General features: G+C 39.2%; 2 protein-coding genes across 2 annotated transcripts in view; one reads left to right on the forward strand and one right to left on the reverse strand.

Annotated features, from left to right (window-relative positions):
• On the forward strand, positions 1–8,099 carry LOC108672883 (transducin beta-like protein 2). The gene is made up of 8 exons (XM_018160637.2): positions 1–204; positions 907–1,122; positions 1,930–2,162; positions 2,543–2,729; positions 3,309–3,497; positions 5,331–5,531; positions 5,824–5,933; positions 6,815–8,099. The coding sequence occupies exons 1-8, from the start codon at positions 78–80 to the stop codon at positions 6,953–6,955; spliced, it is 1,404 nt and encodes a 467-aa protein (XP_018016126.1). The 5' UTR covers positions 1–77; the 3' UTR covers positions 6,956–8,099.
• LOC108672882 (protein zer-1 homolog) overlaps positions 7,504–12,956 on the reverse strand; it is a 26,778-nt gene continuing 21,325 nt past the window's right edge. Inside the window, exons 12-13 of the mRNA XM_018160636.2 lie at positions 11,641–11,771; positions 7,504–10,818 (exon numbers count right to left, since the gene is read on the reverse strand). Of these exons, the coding sequence (XP_018016125.1) occupies positions 10,765–10,818; positions 11,641–11,771 (185 nt within the window). The 3' untranslated portion in view covers positions 7,504–10,764. The remainder of the gene's footprint in view (positions 10,819–11,640; positions 11,772–12,956) is intronic.

Raw genomic sequence — 12,956 nt, forward strand, 5'->3', positions numbered from 1 at the left:
TTCATTTTAGATTTCTCTATTTTATTATTTTTCAGACAATATATGCTAGCATCTTCCGCAGTAAATTTTTTACCACAATGGAAGTTGATCGTGGACCTCCTGCAAATGCTGCTGGCATCATTGTTATTTTTGCAGTATTTGGAGCTCTTTTTGCATTTATTTATGTTTCTCTCTTTAGGAAAGATGATCAGGCCAAAGAAAAAGGTAAGCATGCATTTTCTTTATTGAAATTAAAATAACTATGGCAATTAATATAACTCGATAGTTAAGAACTTAGTTAACCAAACTGAATTAAAGAACTTTGTTTCATATAGTTTGACAGGTACTCTTTTTAGCTCATTTTCTCATTTATGGAAAAAATGCACTATTGTGCTCACCATGTCCGTCTGTCCATCCGTCCGTGACCTCAAGTTTTAGTTGACAAGAAAATGCGCTCTCTGTCACTCACTGCAGTGAGTACTGAATTAAATTTTTTTATGATTTTAAGTGTAAGTTTTTAATTATAACCTTTTATATTTAGCCTAATGTAACATTTCTGCAGAATTAGAGTCTCAAATCATGATGTAGGGAATAATGAAGGTTATTTGTTATAAATGTTGTAGAGATTATTTTATTTGATCTCTTCCAACATTTACTATACAAATCTTTGTTTAAAAACTTACAGCATTGCTAAAGGGTAATAAGTTTATCTCTCTTAAATCACTGTTTTTGCAATTGCATTAATCTTTTGCCAGATTGTCATTGAATGAATTGTATATGGAACGGTATTCCAGTAATATTTGCTGTTGTCATTTTTCACACCATTCTTATCCCATTCTGAAGCAACTGACAATCAAGAAGTAGGTAGTACAGCTGTAAAAATTATTATTCTAAATAATTTTAATTTCATTTAAACTGCTTTTACAGATGAATCAGAAGATAATGATGACACTGCCGCTTCTTTAGTCAATACTGAAAGTTCCAGAAGAAAACATGTGAAGCCTCTAAAAAAAGTTTTGAGATCATTGAAGCATCATCAGTTTAGTGACCCCTGCCTCATCTCAACTTTCAAGGGCCACACTGACCGCATCACATCTGCTGCTGTTTCTTCAAACGGCAAAGGATTGGTAACCACTGGATTAGGTTGGTTATTTTACATTTTCTTGCTTCTGTTTTAAAGTTCTCAAAGACAATATGTGCAATTTCTGCTTTTGCTGGATTATTACTCATTTACTCTTTCTTCAAAATTTGGATTTCAGATTTTGATAAATTTGAATTAGGATAGGTATGTATTTACATGCATGTTATTGCAAAGATATTGATCTTAGGAAATGGGGGACAATTCAATATTTGAGACTCATGATTGCTGTATTGAGTTAGCTGGTTTCTGGCTAGGAAGTTGTTGGTATTCATGTCCATGGCTTATGTGATAATACCTTAAATATTAATCATACGTGTCCACATGTTTCAAGTTTTTGTTTGGTTTAGCTGTGAATTATATGTTTAGTAGGGTCCCTGGAAATGGATTTAAGGTGGACTATATAACTGGGAGCAACTGCTGTGTTACTAGTTGTATTATGCTCTGATCATGCTGCAAAACTGCCCAAATATTTTTATTAATTGACTAACAGCTGTATTTTGAGGACCTTGTCTGCAAAGTGATAGTTTCACCCTTAGCATATTGAGTCCATTCTACATTCCTTGAACTCGTGTAGTAATAGTTTAGCATGGAGAATTGGATAGCTTACCTTGCCTCTTATGTTGAATAGAATTCTTACTGGCAATGTGCAGTACCTCTTCAATAGTTTTTGTAATGTTTGAAGATATTGAATTGCTTTAAATGTTTCATGATTTGCTCTGAGAAATAGTTAATTCCTTATTCATTACTACTCGTTCATTAGTAAAGTAGTTGTTGTCTGGTTGTTTTTCAGTGCATTACAATTGTTGCAGATCGCGCAATTTTCTTCTACAACATACGAGAAGCATTTTCCCGAAGCATTTCTTCTGTTTCTGGCACTAGGAACAACATTCCATTTGACTCGTTATCTCGACTGTGCTGGAGCCCTGACTACAATGCCATTGTGGTACACAAGGCTGATGCACAAACTATTGAAGTGCTTAAAGGCACCAAAAAACCTGATGGCACACTCACAGGGCTTGAAAAAGTCCGAGAGTTTCCTAAGGTGAGCATTGGAACCTAACATAAATCTTAAGTCTAGGCGAAAGAAATATTTTGGAACTGTTAGGTTTCTTCTGCTGTAAAGTTTGCTTTGAATTTCTTATTTATTCTTTTTTAATGCACTGAATTCGCTGCATGACTTTTGTACAGCTAATTCTTAGATTATTTTGAAGAGTACCTTTATACCCTTGGGACAGAACAATTTTCTTTACAATTCCCACAACCGTTCTACTTAACTTCTAAACTAGTTTTCTAATAACTTGCAGGTCTCATTCTGTTAATTCATTGCATGACTTTCATGTAAACGTTTATTTAATTCTTAGATGAATAGAATAGATAATAGCATATTATGTGCCAAGTCTAATGCCGCTTTGTTTGTTTCAGCCTATTACCGAGAGCTTGGTTGGGCTGAGCGTCGCTCCTGGCGGCCAGTTCATCATGACGTGCGAAGTGACTAACATTCTGTCCCTGTGGGACCTCAGAGGCGAGCTGCTCACCAGTATCGACACCAAACAGGGACACTCGCTCAGTGCCACGCTCTCGCTCGACGGCCGCTTCATTGCCACGTCTGGTCAATAATCCCTTCTTGATAGGACACTAGGACACTCTTATTCTTATTCCCTAATCTGCCTAATTTTTCTTGCTCCATGAGAAAAACTTGCTGAGCTCTATTTGGAGGACAAAAAGCCACGTACAGAACTAAGAAAAATATGCTTCAGAATCCAACTTCTTAAGATATGATTACCATGCAGTGGTTCAGGCTGAACACAACCTAACTACCTACTACCGAAGATTTGACTACTGTCAATGACACATATCTTACCACTCAGCACATACTGCACTTACCTCGTCGCTAAAAACTATGTAATACTGGTCAAAACTCCGACTTGTAAAGTTCTATAACCTCATGATATAACTGAGCTTTTTTGATCACTCTTGAAGGAGGTTTAGATTTGCTGATTAGCTGTGGCAGGTTATCGGCATTGACGGTAGGTGGTAGTTGCCTTGCGGCAAACACCATGCTCTTAGTTTTCTTCCTGTATAAGTCCCGCTAATAATTTGACTTGAAAATATCGCAAAATTTAATTATTTTTCTAATTTCTATTGATTTAATACTGTTACTGGAGTAATTGAGGTTTTATTTCTACAGGTTTTACCCCCGATGTTAAGATTTTTGAAGTGGCCTACGAGAAAGGCGATAATAGCTTCAAAAGCCTGAAGAAGTGCTTCGATTTGACCGGTCACAATTCTCGTGTCTTCTGCTGCAGCATTAACACAGATTCAAGTAAAATGGCAACCGTATCAAAAGATGGCACCTGGAGGCTTTATGACACCGCAGGTGAGCGAGCACAACTTCGGCGAGAATTGACCTGTTAGTCAGAGAAGTGCATTACGGGCTGGTATGTTGTACGTTAAGGGGAGCGGCTGGGTCCAAATTCGACAATTTCGTCTTTTCCGGTTTTTAGTCTCATCTTAAAGCTGACACTCTGACCTATCCAATGGTACCTAAACCATCTCTGTATGTTGATCTATGCCTTTGCTACAGATTCCGCAAAGGAGGGAGGTGGGGGAGTTCTTTCACATGTAACATAGGGAATAATTCCCATATTGCACTATATATAGCAAGTCTACAGACACTCAGCTCCAGTAACCTTGCGGCAGTTGTACGTGGTGGTTCCCGCACCGTCGCTCTCACCATCCTTGACAGAAATTGAGCTCCAGTATCGTCTAGTTGCATTCCTTGTAGTCTTGAATGCCGATTTCGAGGCGCCCGGGACTTTGTTGGGCTCTACTGAACATTCACACTTACTGTCACTGGAAACCTATCTCCTCCTAGAGTTTTGCTACATCAATGAGACCCCCTCAGGGGGGACTTCTGACGGGTGTCTGTGCTCGTCAGAAGTCCTATGGGATTTCGCGCTCCTAGGGGGATTGTTCCTGAGCGCCCCACCGCTGAGCTCGCGGTGTCTGACTGTAGGTCTCAGTTGTGGGGTTAAGTTATTATGTAGGCAGGATTCCTTACATTTCCCTTCTCTACCGCCCCTTGTGGGTGATGAATAATTGAGACCTTCCACCTTTATGGTGATGTTCATGTTGACTTTCGGTGCGAGATAGCTTAATAGCTGAAGCGCTAGTAAACATTTGGACACTAAACTAAACCACAACATCAATGAGACGTATACCGTTCGATTCGCAAATAAAAGATCTACAAACGTAACTAGGGCTTTTTTCAAGTTCGTTATAGTTCGGATTTTATTTTGCTAAAAGGTGGGAGGGCGGAATGGAAATCGAAAAATTTTGGAAAAAATCATCCCACACCTATAAAACTGAGAAATTAAAAAAAAAACAGAACTTACCTTTTTAGATATGGTCTTTACGCATCGAATGATATGTGTCTCGGTGTTGTAGCTTAAAAATCATAGGACTGATTAACTTTCTACAGTATCCCCTTTTTGGCCGTTTTCTAAGAATTTCACGTTTTCTTTCATTTTAAAAAAATTCACACGAACAAAAAAAAAAAACAGAATTACGTTTTACATATGTGTACCAAATTTCGAATCGATCCGTCTCGTAATATCCGAGATATTTTTACCCCAGACGCTCCCCTTAAACGCGTCCAGCTGGGCACGTGTATTGTACCTTACACGCGTCCAGCCTATAATTTTTTTCCGCCTATAAAATTTTCCAACCTATAAAATTTTCTCCTGCTGGTGTCTGAGAATCATGTCACTAAATTCGCAACTCGGATCAAAAATTGTATACGGAATGGAATCATGTTTTTTAGTACTTGAATTATTACCAGTACGTACCAATTAGTTAATTGCGTTTTTATTTCATTATTAGGCCATTTCAAATCCCAGGCGATTTCTGGACCTGAAGTTATATATCAAGGACCGGATAATTTATAAATTTTGCAAAATTACTCATCTAGCCATTTTCATCTACCACGTACTAATATGAAATATTTCAGTTTCAAACTTGTTCTTGCTTGAAATGATATAGCACTTGTCGCCTATCTCATTCTGATTACAGGCACCACATTTAACCCAATAAAATGCAGAGCCCTCGTACGATAAGGAACCAAGAAATTCTTTTTATGAATTAATATCATTGGCACACCAAGCTTCCCCTTCCCAAGGCCTATTACCCACGCATGATGTACCATCCGCAGTGGAGTACAGCAAAGGCCAGGATCCGCGGCTGCTGGTGACCGGCGCTGTGCCCAACGCCCGCAACTGCTCTGACGCGGAGGCGTGTCGGGTGCTGCTGTCCCCCGACAACAGAGTCGTGCTCGTGTCGGTCGTCTCGTCGGTGCTCTGCTTCTCAAGCTCCTCCGGCAATCTAGTGCATTCCATTGACAATATTTATGCTGGTGAGCTATCAAATTCTTTGACACTAATGAAAATTATGATAGGGCTTATACAGGTAAGGTTGTTTAAGAACTTTTATTTTATAATGATCACCTATTTGAGCTGGTAAACAGCGACTGTGATATTCACATTATTAGGATGCCTGTTAGTTACTTTCTGCCTGTCTGGTTGTAGTTTAATTACCAGAATATTTTGTTGAACCTTATGGTGACGTACAAGAATCAAAACTGCAATCCCGCGATAAGTCGCAGATTCAGGACAAAACTTGTATCGTAATTAATTTTCTCTTACCAGGTCCCATTGTAGATGTGTTCTTCGACGCAGCTAATCAGTTCTTCATAACAATTGGAGACCAGCAAGCACACATGTTCCACAACGTAGCTGGTCATTACACAACTATTGAGGTAAGCATGAGTAATGGACAGCAGCAGTGTGAGGACGAAATTGAATCTTATACGACATCGATCGAAATTTAATTGAGATTGGTAAATGAATGCATTTTACTGGCTGCTTTTCGATGCTCAAATTTCATTCTCCAGTGAATTCTTATTCAGTTATATTAAACAATCGCAAATTTAGGTTTGAGAGTAAAGGTAGTAAGATGTTCATGTACGCCATGACTTGGCCTAAGACGAGTGATCATTCGATCACACTACAAACTCAAGTTTTGTATTCAATATAATCTGATAACGTCTACCTACAACCGTATAATTTTCCAGCCTTGCAGTTGCTTTCGTGCTATTAGTTGACTATTTGGAGGATGCTTTAATGTATGGATCAGCTTTTATTGGGCTTGCACTTTAATGTAGTTGAATACTCTAAATATGCAATGCGCGGAAGAAATAACGTGTGTTACGTACCTTTGTTGAGCCAGATTATTCACACTTTTTACCTGGACTTGACGTTTCGATCTTACGTCCAATTGCTCCATCTTGCAGATTATAAGTTTTTAACTTAAGTGAGAAATATTCTTGACACGACGGACGTGGTGTCGGTGGTGTTTCATAGCTCTGTGGCAGAAAAATATTTTTAACGTTTTCTTCGGTGTTTTGTGCAATCATAGCAGTTTTTTTGTTAGAAAATCAGACAAGTTATTGCAATTTTTTATAAGAACGAAAGCATTGTGTAAAAAAAACCCTGAGCCTGTGTTAAATAATAATTAACGAATCTGCAACTTGTTTTCATAGCAATCAATATTATCACGGCAGTGTTTCTATGTGGTTGTTTTTGCTGGTTGTATTCTATTTCTTATAATCTAAACAATGGTTTTCGTGTGTTTTATTAGGACCTGGAAGTTTCACTGAAGTCAGCTGGATATGCTGGGATGAAGGAACGCATTCGGACTCAACTCGACAACGCAAGGAAGGCGCTTGCCAAGATTGATATGAAGAAGAAAAATGAAGCAGAAGATAACAAGAAGAAATAATTCCCTCTGCGATGATTCGTGTATTCATATAAAAAATTATAAACATCGCGATAGCAAAGCACATTTTTTTGAAGCCTTGAAAAAATGATCTTAAATGCAGTTGTATCTTTCGCAGATATCATTTGATAAGAGGTTCAAAACTTCGCGTGATGTTAGTTTATGCTCTCGGTGATTTTTATCCGGTATTGCGATTAAAGTCTGTGACAATGTCATACAAACGTTCCTCTGGGCTATTGCTTCAGAAAGTTTTGAAAATAATTGCACGATAACGTCCAGCTATTTCAATTCCACTCCTTGAATACGACGATGAACTTCACTAGAGTTTACCGGAATCTGCCATGAGATCAAGTTGAGCGCTACGCAAGCAGAATCACGTCTTATAAGCCTGAGATAGCTACCTTTTCGTGGTCACACTTGCAGTAATACATTACTGCCTTGTTTGCAGTCGTTGGATAGGAGGTTCCGCTTAGATTAATTAATTATTAAGTTCATCAATTTTTTTTGCAGAGTTCTAGTTAAAGAAAAATAGGCGGATTCAAAAAGCGTAGTCCGCCGATCAGTTGAAAATTTATAATGCAACAGGTTAAAAGCCGAAAATATTACAGCAACAACCGCTACGGGCAAAATATCTTCTGCGAGGCTGATCGACTTGCAAAAAATATTTTATGTTAACGTGCATTAATTACTAGTAAATAGATGACAAGCATGTACAAGATGTGTTAAAATGAGCATTTCTTTTTGACGCACAGGATTTTACAATAATCAGTAGTAGTAGTAGTACTGACGAAATTTTACTTTAAAACTTCAACTCAGAGTCAACTTCATTGTATCGGACTCAAGTTTAGATTTTGAACGTCTTCACCGTCGTGTAGGTTAGCACTGCGTGACTATTGCCGTCATCGCTTAGAAGTAATCACAGATGGTTGTTCTTAGTGCATCTTGTCATGTACAGAATCAAGGTATTTTATTCTGTAGAAAAGTGTTCGACACGGATTTGTAGCTATTTTAATATTTCACTTCGAATTTCATACAATTTTTATATCGATGTTGTGCCGTGAGAACCAATACTAGCTCACTACAAAAACCTTGCAGCTTCAGAAGCAGGAAAGCCAACGAGTTCCATTGAACACGAGGCAGAATTTCATTGTGCCTTTTTTATTCAAGCCCTGACCCTTTCCCATGGCATCGAAGAAAAACATTTAATCTTCGTAGCGCCTACAAGATAATTGACGCGAAGTATTCACATATTCAATACGGAAGTATTACTGGAAGAAGGACCTCGGTCGCAGGCATATTATATATTTTTCGGAGAGCTTGTCATGACTACATTACGAAGATAAATAAAAGTTTCGAGATTCGTACAGAAATGCATGGAACAAGAAATAAAATTTCTTTCCCAGCATGTTTTTTAGAACGATAGCCATGATCACTCGCTTAACAGAGAAAGTGTCATAGTAAATATATTCCCTCAAAGTTACACTTCAACCGACAGGCCTTGTTCAGAAAAGTTTGTTACAGGTAACTGTCATAATGTTCATCACACGGCCCAATCCTGAAAGCTCCTTGAATGAAGCTGACAAAAGCACGAGGCAGCTCATTACCTAAACGACCATAATTTTGCCTTATTTAACGAGCAAATGTAAATATTAATCGTCATTAATCCGGCATTCTACACAACACGAGCAAATGCAGTGCAGCCTCTCATCTGAACTGTTGCCTTAGCTACTCCTTGGCTCACAAACTTCAACGGATAAAATCTTCGATTTTCCGCCGGAATCGTGTGATGCCCACGCTAACTAAGTCAAGACAATAGCAAAGTTAGAACAATAACACCAATATACTTCACTCGATAAAACGACTCTCAGACCGGGATCCACCTCCCTCCCCTACCGACCTTACATTCCATCTAACGAGGCTTTGCATGCAGCACGAAATTTCGTCAGCTATCAATATATACAGCATTTATAATCTATTATTTAGCATTACCCAAATTCATCCTCTGATGTAAGGACAAACATCATTATTAGACATCTTAGAAGCAGATAGAGCGAAAAAGCACATTCTACGAAGTAGTCTTCAGTGTAATGTTGCCAGGATTTGGTCACTCCTTCATTATCTGCAGCAGAGACTAGCCCGTAGCAACTGGCTTATAGTCATTACGTGTCAACGATTAATCGAAATACTTTATAACATTAGATTAGAGATTAGAAAAATTATTATATCAGATAGTGATACCTACAGTGTTCTGCCCGAAAGAACAATTTGAAAACAAGGAATCGCTTCAGTGAGAGTGGTTTCACAATACACGACATGTAGTAGAGATTGTTCAGAAAAACGGCAGCTGTAGAATGACTGGAGATACAAAAGTTGTGCTTACTGCTCATTGAATGCTATACATCAGCGACATAAGACATTAAACGACCAAGTTTAAATGCAAATAGTGCACTGGAAGAGAAGGTAAACGGTCCAAGCGAGGTAGTATAACTGAAAAGTTTCCAGAGGCATCAAATTTTTGCCTCATAAGTCACGGCAAGCGATACACATGACTGAACATTTTTGGTTTTAACAGACGAAATAATCATAACTTCCATTATTTGACAGGATTAGCTTTTTAAAACCAAATTTCAATGGGTTTTTTGAACATTCAAGCATTCTTAGCTAGCATGAGATCCAACTACTTTGAAAAATAAATCAGTACCAAAAGCCTGAAGCTAAATTTCAGAAAATAAGCAAAATCATATGCAAAAATCCCATGTTCAAAGTTGGCATGACATGAAAGTCTTCTAAATTTCAAAAAAGCAATTCAATTTTTAGCTTCTGACTATAGCAATCTTATGTTAGGAGATTCAAAAAAGTGAGCTATTCAGTTGAAGCATAGACGGATAAAAAAAGCTTACTCTTGCATCCTCAATAAAACGAAGTTCTGATTTCCAAAAATAGAAGCATCTCTGCTAACGCACCGGTTTGACGTCAGAAAATTATTATGTGAAAACAAAAAAAATTACATAGTGAAAGACTTCGCGGCCAACCCTTACTGTCATTAGAAAGAAAAGACACGAGGCGAGAGAAAAAAATATTAGATGATCCTTGTAGAAAATAAATAACTTAAAGCGAGAGGTCGTATCCGCATTCTAGATACGTTGGCTACTCCGCTCATTGTGGGAAAAACTGATGGAGCATCAAACTGGAGATACAGATCAGCGATGACTGAATAGTTTTAATGTTTGTTTACGGCATATACATTTCTTGTAGTGCTGAGTCGACACAAACAACAAACTTGGCAATCCTGCATCATAGCAGAAAGTTAGAAGTGGTTGCGAGGGATTTGGAAATTATTAGTTAACGTCCAGTCAGCTTAGTCACATTCGCAGACAATTTCAGCAAACGATCATGAAATTATTCAGATGCAAGAGTAAAATAAAAGATTCAAAACTTGTACAATCCCTTATACGATGAACGCAGGGAACTCGAGACATAAGACTACTTGACTTCGCTGGAGAGAAAAATTATAGAAGCGAGAGAATAATTAGTTCGTCCACATTTGTGCTATTATTGACGCCTCGTGTTATTTCAATGTTAGTCTTATTGATGCCTCAACAGCACGCTGGCTATACAAGAACTAACGACATCGTCCCTTTCCTGCAGCACAACCGAGAAGGCATGCGTATCTCGGGCAGCACCCCGCGAGCGACCTTAACTACTATCATTAATAATCAATGCGAGGCGACACTATCCTCATTTACATTGAGGCGACGTGTCGGCTCCTAGAGAGACGGCATGACAGGGAAAAGCTGGAACTTGCAGGCAAGTCAAGGCTCCGGCAGAACTGCTTTCGAGTACAGCTTGTCCAAGTTCCCGTCCTCCTGCGAAGAACATTCCAGTAGCAAATTGGGGAATTGAAAGCTCATAATGCACGGTAATAAGTTATTAGGTACGATAATTGACACAACTGACATCGTACTGTCAATTCGTACAACTGACAATTAACTTATTCGGCACAACTATTGAGATTAATTATATATTATCGATGCCATTATATTCAATCAATAAATAGATAATGAGTGGCATAGTAATTGAGCGATAATAATACACAAGAACTTTATACACTCGTTATGTGTGGGATTTAAAAGCTAATTCAACATAGCAATTCAGAGGGAGTAAACTGCAAGGTGGAGCTTGCGTTAAAATTCAGAAACATAATATTACGGGTAATAAATATTCACTTTTTAACGCATTTTCTCATTTATGGAAAAAATGCACTATTGTGCTCGCCATGTCCGTCTGTCTGTCTGTCTGTCTGTCTGTCTGTCTGTCTGTCCGTCCGTCTGTTCGTGACCTCAAGTTTTCGTCGACGAGAAAATGCGCTGTCACTCACTGCAGTGAGTACTGAGTTATATATATTTTTTTCAATGGACGATCAAATCCCGCGGTCTAATTTTTGCTCTTAGAAGATGGAAGGGCATGAAGACCTGCACGCCTGCTGCAGGTCAAGTCGCCACAAACAGGTAAGCTATGTTACTTCGGTTGAATGCCGCGAGCCTCGAGATGAGTAGCGAAGCATCACACCGAACGCCACCCAACGCAAACTCAACACGGCATAACAGGGACAAATAACCTCAGGATAGTTGGCTCTTACTTCTAGTTAAAGAAGAGATACGAGACAAAGAAGTCAGCAGCATAGGTACCTTGTAGGCATGACAGTGCGCGATGACAGTCTGGGCAAGCCGTCTGATTTGCGCTGCGTCCGTCTCCTGCCGAACTCTCTCCAGGATCTCCAGGCCTCCTTCGCTCACCACCAAGTTGCAGTACTTGTCAGCTGGGGCAAAATTTACCAGTCATACACAAACACTAACAATAGGCAGCAAATAATAGCAGTGTTATTTGTAGTTTATAGGGATACCATGCTCATTGGGCTTTCAAGCTACAAATTCAATTTCGCACCGAAATATGCGTAAGATTCCAGAGCTCGAAATTTGCCAACTCATTTAAAGCAGACAACAAAGGTTTTAACTTGCATCTCCGTGCATAATTCAGACATGTTAGTTAGTTAGTTACATGACAGTAATCGCCAGCGCTTCGGAATAAATGATTAGAATAATAATCACATGAACATTGAATAAATCACACGTAGTCGGGGTTGAATGTATCATATGCAGTAGAATATATTTTCATTAACGGGTATTTCCCATTATTTTGCCCTCAGTTACACTATGAGGCGGTCAACATTATCAACCCCACGTTCTGATGGGGCCATGATAATGTTTAGGTGTACGTCGGGGTCATTTCAGGGCTGGTGAGGAAAAAGTCGTCGGGCATTACCAAAAGACCGGTACCCTCCGAGGAAGTGGATCTGTGGCACTAGGCATTCCAGGCAATAAGGGACAGGCAAGCGTGCCACGAGATTTCCATGGGTGATCCTGGTGTGTCCAATTCTGGAGTTAGCTATTTTTGATGCGTGTCCACTCATTTCGCCACTCGTCAAACATTTTCTCGCGGAAGATCGGGAAGAGCCACATTTGCATTCCATTGTTTTCGCTCGGTTTGGCAGCATCCTGAGCTGCCTCCATCACCGCGCCCCAGTTCCACCATCGTTAGTCTCAACATTCGGTTTGCGACAACTCGCCATGACTGAATCTACCAGGACAGCCCCGAAACCCCAGCCCCATGAACCTTTACTGCATTTCACAAGCCCCAGTCCCGGCAACGACAGGGCAACAGGGCAACATGGGCAGGGCAATTCAGGAATAATTCTCTACAGATTCTCAACAATAATGCAACTTATAGGACAATCTTCACGAACCCAATAGAATATTCAGTCACAAGCAGATCAAGTGCCTACACTGTCAACAAAAACAAGCGAAACGGAGGAGTAGAATGAACACTTGATATTTGTTTGGCTTGATATCAAATTGAGTTGATTCTAGAAAATCTCTGTATCATCCTGAACAGCGCAATCGAGATAAGGGCAATAGGTTCTAATTTCAATGTCCGTTATTTTAAT

This window comes from Hyalella azteca, unplaced genomic scaffold (assembly GCF_000764305.2).
Source record: "Hyalella azteca isolate HAZT.00-mixed unplaced genomic scaffold, Hazt_2.0.2 contig13248, whole genome shotgun sequence".
Taxonomy (NCBI): Eukaryota; Metazoa; Arthropoda; class Malacostraca; order Amphipoda; family Hyalellidae; genus Hyalella; species Hyalella azteca.